The sequence below is a fragment of the Cenococcum geophilum genome (genome assembly GCF_001692895.1).
Source record: "Cenococcum geophilum 1.58 unplaced genomic scaffold K441scaffold_56, whole genome shotgun sequence".
NCBI classification, from domain to species: Eukaryota; Fungi; Ascomycota; class Dothideomycetes; order Gloniales; family Gloniaceae; genus Cenococcum; species Cenococcum geophilum.
In genome coordinates, this window is record NW_027137614.1 from 174,368 (window position 1) to 183,026 (window position 8,659).

General features: G+C 40.5%; 1 protein-coding gene across 1 annotated transcript; it reads right to left on the minus strand.

Annotated features, from left to right (window-relative positions):
* Nucleotides 1-4,378: 4,378 nt before the first annotated feature.
* K441DRAFT_667535 (uncharacterized protein) lies at nucleotides 4,379-4,836 on the minus strand. Its single transcript, XM_067649857.1, has one exon. It carries the CDS (start codon nucleotides 4,783-4,785, stop codon nucleotides 4,567-4,569), a length of 219 nt encoding a protein of 72 aa, XP_067498933.1. The 5' UTR covers nucleotides 4,786-4,836; the 3' UTR covers nucleotides 4,379-4,566.
* Between the last annotated feature and the right edge of the window lie 3,823 nt (nucleotides 4,837-8,659).

Here is an 8,659-nt window from a genome sequence, read left to right on the forward strand (position 1 = left end):
ATTCTGCCGTCGACGGATAATAGGTAACCGAAAGAGCGAAATATTTGTCAAAAAGAGCAGAGAAGGAGGTTTGATATCGAAAGAAAGTGAATCCGCTTTGTTAACCTATTCTCTATTAGGATCGCAGGTCCGAGCGCTGTCCCTGTCTCCATTGGCTGAGATACGATAGTGGCGTACACCCTTCGCCACACCGCTTTACCATTAAGGTTACCGGTTCCTAACCCTACCGAGCGGGGTCGGTTAAGTCTGTGCGTGCAGCGCATATTTAGCGAGTCGCACTTCTAAATTCAACACTATAGCTCCTTCAACACCCCCTCGATCTCACCTTCCTAACTAGGAAGTCCTTACGAAGGTCGCGGTTAAAAGTTATGAGAATACAGGGCCTTTAGCGTATCACATCCTGTAATTTGGCCCTGTAGTCTGCAAGGGTCCCTGTAAGTCCCCTATCCCTTCGGGTACGATTATTATGGCACTGGTTTGGTATGGCACCTATGGCATCAATCGGAGTAACTTGGGCCGATTAATCTCGCTTTCTCACGTAGCGCTTTAAGCGAGCCCAGTGTGGCCAAAAATAACGCGTTTTAAAACGATTACGATTACGATATCGTAAATTACGATAAAATATCTAATAAAACCCAATATCGATTTTTTTTGCCACTGCTATACCCCTACTCGCGCACCCCTAATTACTGCGCGTACACCCCCCCTAAACAGGCTCAGATTCTTTCTCTTTAGGTTAAAATATTACGTATATCTAACTATCGCGCGCCTATACCTAAATTAACACCTCGTATTTATATACCTTTCCCTATATCTACTACCTACCTCTATTAAAGCTATACGATTGCGTAAATTTTGCCCTTAATAATATTAATAAGTTCGCGAAAGGACAGGGCTATACGGTATTAAAATTCCGCTTAAAAACTAACGCTGTGGGCGTAGGCGCGGGCGTACCTATAGAGGCAGCTCGTAGATAATAAGTAGAGGTATAGTAGGCAAATTAGTTTATATACTACCTTATAAGTTACCGCGCAATCTAATCGATTAACTTTGGAGTATAGAGGTAGTATTATAAGTGGTATTACAGGTGGGCGGAAATGGTAGTGGAAGTCGAGATGCCTCTGCGGATAGCTTGCTAAGTATTGGCGATTTTATAGGCTTACAGCGGTCGTGGGGCCTTGCCCTTTTTGCACAACTTTACTAAGGTCCTTTAGTGCATTGTGGTATACGCGTAGTAATTATAAGTGACCAATATATAAAGTAAGAAAAACTGATATTTATTATATATATTGGATAAATCTAGTATTTAATATCGATTTATTTCAATTCGCTTATTATAATTTTTGGCTATACTAAGCGAGCCAATTATACGGGTGTACGTGCACTTAGAGCTTAATTACTCTGTATTTACGTCGTTTACTATAACCGCTTTACCTTAGCAAGCTTAGACTATAGAATTAATTAGTGGATATCGCTAACCTTTTTTATTAAAAAGTTAATTCTATAGTATAAGAGACTTTTATAAGATTTATTAAGCGGTTTAACTTGTTTTATATCTAGAGCAGTTACCTTCTTTAACGAAATTAATCTATACTCTTATAACAGCTATTATCTTAAAAATACCGTTAAATTGATCCGTAGAAGTGGCTCTATAATTAATCAATATATCTACCCCATTAGCCCCTATAATGTTAAGCAGAAAGCGCCGCCAAATAGATAATATATTAATAATTAAATCGCTCACTCCTACTATAAATATCATACTAGTTAACCATTAGACGCCTATTTAAATGCTAGCTAGAGTATTTATTAAGCGGATATTACTGTAACGGGACTAGCCCAGTTATAGTACAGTCCCTCGTCAAAAGTGTCCGTGCTAAGGTCACGCCGAAAATGACACTTTTTGCTAAAATGCTATATAAAGGTCATATAATTAATTCTAAAGCTTAAAAAAAAATCTACTTATAGATATATAATCTAGTAATCGCGATACTTTTTTAGTATTTAAAATCTATAGTCCTTTATTAAAAGTCTCTAGGTTTTACCAACTTCCTACTAAAACTTACTATATTTGGCATACATTTTCTATTACTAGATATTAAAAATATCTCTTAAAAATCTAATATCTTATAGGGATTTGCTTTTATTAAAACTTTCTCTACTTAAAATTTTATTTAAAAAGTATAAAATATTATTATAAGGTTATAAACTTAAGGAGTAAAAAAATGCAACTCCCTATACAAATTTTAAAAAAATAAGGGTTTAGAGGGTTATAATAATCTTTTTACACTTTTAAAATAAAAAATTAAATAAAAAAAGTTATAGTAAAAGTAAATATCTATAAGATAGGCTTTGTTGACAATATAAACCCAATTATATATGGGCTAACAGCCGCAGAGAATTATAGAACACTAGAGAAAGCTTATAATACCTATATAAAATAGGCAAGATGATATAGAGTCCAATTCTCACCAGAGAAATACTAGCTAATCCATTTTATAAGAAAACGCAACCAATCTACAGATCTTTAGCATATAATTTATATTTAAGGCTTTAGGGGTTAACTAGTTTAAGGCCTAAGAGTATTAGGAGTATAGGTAGATAGTAAGCTTTAATAGAGCGCACATGCGGTATAAGCGGCCCGTAAAGGCTAAGCACAATATATCGCATTATTTAGGATTGTTAACCCTATATAGGGTCCATGCTTTTAGAGGTTACGCCTACTATATATAGTAGTCGTCCGGCTAACCATAACGTATAGGTCCAGTATTTGGGCCATTAAAGAATCTGAGAAAGGCCCCCCTAAATCGCTTCTTAAACCACTCTAAAAGGTCTAAATAGCCTACCTCTAGAGCATAATAGGCGGATATAAGCAAACGGCCACAGTACTGCTTAAGAAGGAAGCTAATATTCCCCCCCTATAACTATATATTAAAGCCGCTGCAATATAAAGGGCGCAAAAGAAACGTAACTTTAATGTTATAAAGTATATTAAAATACGCCTAAATAAACTATAGAAGGACTTTAAGGCGCCTTATAGGAGAATAAACTAATAACCCTAAAGTAGGGAAGATATATTAGAGAAACAGGTAAAGAAAGTAGAAGAAGAATAGTGCTGCTTTAGGGCCCAGGCCTATATAGAGGAGGAAGGAAGACGCGTAAGAGGCTAGTAAAGATAATAGTAAGAGAGAAAAAGGAGCTAAAGTAGAGTATAAAAGAATGCTAGGAAACTATCTACCGTAATATAATACTGGCTAGACTAACGCTAGAGAGGTGTATAGGAGTTAAAGGTATAGAGGCTAACTAAGGCAAGAGGAACCTAAGCTATAGTATAGTTAACACTATAGGGGGTAAACACTCTAGGGCTCTAAGAAGGCCTAATAAAGGCAGAAAATATAATAGTAATACTTTTAAGAATAGGAATAATAGGACTAAAAGACTGGCTCTACTAGGTGGGTATTCTAGTAGGTAGCTTAAGATGCGAATATAGCTAGCTAAGATAGATACTAAAATATATAATACTATTATGCCCCTTATACACTAACTGTTACGGAAGTAGGCACGAGCTGGAATACAATATACTAAATAGGGTAGTAATTAAAGAAGGCTACGTACGTGTAACTATACGTAGTTAATACAAAGACATTTAGATAAAGAAGAAGATTCTTTATATGCTAGGTTGGGTATAAATAGGGGTTATAGGGGAACGTGCGTAGGTGTTTCGGGATAAACGTAAGCATGGGTTAAGAATGTCAAAACGCGTAGGGACGTAAGAGCGTGTGAGTTCCGTAACAGTACCCCCCCCTTACTTCTGAGCTCCTGCGAGGCGTGTTATATTATATATACTAGAAAAAAACCTAATATAGGAAAAAAAAAAAATTTTATTAGCTTTCTCTGCCCTTCTACGTCCTCCGTTACACAGGCTCCTTTAGTTTGGTCCTTCTATGTTTAATTATTAGGCCACTAACTTGTTAGGCCTAAAGCATAGCCTAGCTTCCGTCGCCAGCTACACTCCTATCCTAGCCGCTTAAAGACGCATTGCTAAAGCTTATATAGTCCCTTTCTTGCTTCTAGCAGCTCTACGGCCTTCCCTTCCTATACTCCAGGTCCCCCTAAAAAATTACCCTAATTTTTGGTCTAAAATAGGCGTTTTAGGCAGTATTTATCGGCCTAAACGGCAGTATAGTACGGTGTTCATGGTCGTGGCAAGGCATATTCTTAGCAGGTTCTTGTCGATGCGGTGCAGTATTCGTATCGTAGGTAGGTTCTTATCAGTAGCAGTATGGTGCTAGCGTCAGGTTTAGGTTCCGTAGGCATATCGGCACGGGATCTTATCAGATTCGGGTAGCAGTATGGTGCTAGCGACGTGTTCGGGTTCCGTAGGCGAATCGGCACGGAGCTTATCAGTTTATGTGGTAGCAGTACGGTGCCAGCGACGGGGTCGTCTTGTAGGCATATCGGCACGAGGCTTGTCGGTTCGGGTAGGTAGCAGTATGATGCTAGCGATGGGTTCGGGGGTCTAGGGAGCGAGGCTCTACCTAGTCGTGTTCGGGTCAGGTCGTAGGCTTATCGGCACAACGGGTTATTGGGTTCGTTTCGTAGGCATAGCGGCGCGAGGTCTTGTCGGTACGTAGGGCAGTGCGTGTAGGTCGGTAGGATAGTAGTAAGATACCAGCTTCCGTGTTCGTGTTTGTGTTTGTATAGCAGTAGGATGCAAGCCATCAGGTCAAACCGAGGGGCAGTAACATGCCTGTTTATAAGCGGTAGCAGTAGGGTGCAAGCCATTAAGGTCACAGGCGTATTAGCGCGGTATTTTATTATTAGGTCCGTATGCAAATCGGCGCGGAGACTTATTATACCAGTTTAGAACCCTAGCGTCCTAGTCTACCCGTAGCTAGTAGCTCCTATATCTACCCCATAGGCGTAGAAAGGCATGCTCCGCGACTAGTAGCCTATAGGCCCGCTAGGTACGTTAAAAAGGGATCCAAATATAGTGTTACGGAAGTAGGCACGAGCTGGAATACAATGTACTAAACAGGGTAGTAATTAAAGAAGGCTACGTACGCGTAACTATGCGTGGTTAATACAAAGACATTTGGATAAAGAAGAAGATTCTTTATGTGCCAGGTTAGGTATAAATAGGGGTTGTAGGGGAACGTGCGTAGGTGTCTCGGGACGAACGTGAGCACGGGTTAAGAACGTCAAAACGCGCAGGGATGTAAGAGCGTGTAAGTCCCGTGATACTAACCAAGGAGTAATACTTTTAGTAGCTAGCATAGAGAACTATAAGACACTGCTCTTAATATAAAAAGGCCTTAAGGCGGTTACCTAGTAGCTTATTAGCCAAAATATACTAAACCAGTTCTAGGTTATAAAGGAAATAGTAATAAAGGACGGGGGTGAGTAACGGGCGCCCCCTAATAACTCTATAGTAGTAGAGTAAAGTTTATAATACTAGCGCGTCCGTAGGCTTATTACGGCAGTAGTGGTTCCTAAGAAGGTTAAAAAGTAAGGTAGTAAGAGTACTATAGGTGACTCGTAGGCGCCTTATAGGCGAGTTCTAAAAGGCAGAGAGATAGATTACGGGGTTTTCTTAAATAGAGTTTTCTCCCTATATATATATAAGTAGTAGTCCGCGTAGGCCTAATAGGGATCTAAATTAGACGTTAAGTAATGAATTATTATTATTAAATATCTATAAGATATTAAATTTTTTAAAAAATATATATTATAGATTATAGATTTTAGTAAAGAATTAATAGGATTTCTAAAGAAGTTATAGGTTTTAAATTTAAAAAAAGGGTATAATAGCTAGATTTTATATGTAATATAAACTCAAATTTTTTTTTATAGCTTTAGAATTAATTATATGGTTATTATATAGCAATTTAGCAAGGAGGGTTGTCTGAAAAATGCGCTCGCACGGAGACTTTTGACGAGGGACTGTAGGAATGTCTCGGTGAAACACTCGATAAATAAATTCCGACGCTTTGACCGAATTCTGCCGAATTCTATTAGCTTGATTGACTTCTGCTAAGTTCTGCCAGATTAAACGAATTCTACTAAAGTCTGTCGAAGACCGCGTGCGTATATGCGTACGTATCGACCACCAAGACCCCTAACTATTTAATTATATAATTCTCTCGTTATTCCTTTCTCTTCTTTACGCAACGTCTTGTTCTCAGCAAGAGCTATATACCTTAGATTTAGATAGGATTTATATTATTCCTTTAAATCTTCCCTAAAGTCTCTTCGCGCCCTTATAATTACGCCTAGTAATAAAGAAAGAAAAGGTTAAAGTTATTATAGAGCATTTATAGGGCTAGGGGTGGTCCTTTAGTAACCTTTCTTTAGCGTAGCTATAGTATAGTATTAGTAAAAGACAATACTTAAAAAAGAAGGTAAAGAAGCTTATTATTACCCTTTTAGGGGATAAAGAAACTTATAATGTAATTAAGGAGGCTGCGGATATTTATTTAGAACTAGTTAATACGGTTATAAATATCCTTTATAAGGAGCTTTGTAATCTTTAGTAAAAAACGGTTATTTTTAGCCTATAGAAGTTAGATCTTAAGTTTAATAATATTTAATTCTTATAGGGCTATAAAGTAATTAGCTAATATACCCCTTTGCCCGCGAAGCCCTACTGCACGCGTCCACGTCGCCGCGGGTGGAAACATCATCTGGAATTCGTTCCTCTTGATGGCTAAGTGCAGAGGCGATGGTAGAGAGCCGTCGCAGCGCGCGCAGCGCTGTCGTGGCGACTCTGTGGTGTTGAGCCCGCGACGCGTATGATGTATCGTACGAAGCATCGCCCTTAATAACACCAGGAGACCTACTGCCCCTGCTTGGGGCTCCTGCTATACCATCCAGGGGGGCCATTAAGGGAAACTGGGATACGAAAACCGCCTGACGTATGACTACCTGGCTCGTAGCCAGGCCCGAAACTGGCCTTATCCAGCTAGTCGATGTAGATGCGCCCTAGGCGTACGATAGGACACCCTTGGGCTTACACTAGCTCTAAGATTGTAAAGGGAACGCGGTGAGGGCGTAGGGATCCTCTTTTTATAAGAACTTGTTAAGGTTAACGCGTCGCAGATACTTTATACAAAACTTATTAAGGCCCTAAGGCCACCACGAAGAACTTGTTAAGGCCCTGCCTAGAGAACTTGTTAAGGCCCCTCTATAAGGGCCTATCTAGTATCCAGTATACCTAGGTGACTCAGAATAGGCGTGGTGCGCGCGATCTGGATGGCAGCGACGCGATAGCGACGTGACGGCGACTAAACGGCTTAATGAGGTGGAAACATGGGTAAAGCTCTAGGCAGTGGAAACATAGGTTAGCTTTAACGGCCCTATAGCGTTTAACTAGGTGACTTACAGAAGGGTTTTAATAGGCGTAGTGCACGTAACCTGACGTATATTATATGGGGGAGGCTTTAAGGAAATATAGGCTAGTCGGACAAGGACTTAACAGTTAGAGACATAGGCCAGCTTATAGGAAGGGGGGACATAAGCTTAGTTAGTAGGAGAGGGGGGAATAGGTCGCCTGGCACGGGACCTAGCGTCTCTATAACCCCCTCCTGTAAGATACGGTCGGCCTGTTATAAGGAAACTCTTATAGGCAACGTAAAACAGGAGCTGGTAGTATATAGGGTATTGCGCCCCTATATTACTACTGGCCTCCTATAGGGCGTAGTGCGTAGTTAGCCACTACTGGCCCTAGGGACCTCACCCCTTAACTGGGCTCTAACCCCTGGTGTACCTGGTAGGCAGGCAGGATTACGTCCTAGCCGGAGAAACTACTACGTGGCTTAAGAGAACGGATGCGCGTGTTGGTACGTCAACAGATGGAACCGTTCAATAGGATGGTAAGCTAGTGAAATATGCTTAAGGAGCAAACAGGAGTCACCCGGGCGTGAGGGGTCTGGTCCACCCTAAGAGTCGCATCGCTATAAGCGTAAACTAGGGTAAGGGCCTAGATAAGTAGGCATATAAACCTCACTATTAGCCATTTAGTTATATAGCTTCCTGTTGCACCAGATAAATACCAGCTTATCCACTTTATAAGGAAAAGAAGGGCAAGTAGTAATTTAGCCTTAATAGTGAATATCTAGGGCTGCGAAGCAAAACTAGAAGCCACCCTTAAGATCCTAGGGGTCTGGGTAGACTCTAAACTAAACTGGAACGAGCATATCGCACAGGCGACTCATAGGGGAGCAGCTACATTCTCGGCAGCATTACGAATTACCGCCTTAACATAGGGACCCTCATTTAGACTTACACGCCTACTATACACAGCAGTCGTAAGGCCAACAATGCTATACGGCTCCTAGGTCTAGGGCCTAGGACTAAGCGGCAAGGTATAAGTAAAGAGCGCCCTAGCGCCACTAGCTAAGCTATAAAACAAGTGCCTATATAGAACTATAGGGGCATATAGGAGAACACCACGCGCCGCACTCGAACGTGAAGCGGTAGTTCCACTACTAGACGTATATATTAACACAACCGCAATATAGAGAGCAGTCATAGTATAAGGCCACCTAGTAGAAGAAAAAATCCGCTAAATGCTAAAACGTATATGAGAAACGAGACATATATAAAGAGCGAGGGCTCCTTAAAGGGGAGATACGCCTAAGTATACTAGCCAGGAAGCCCT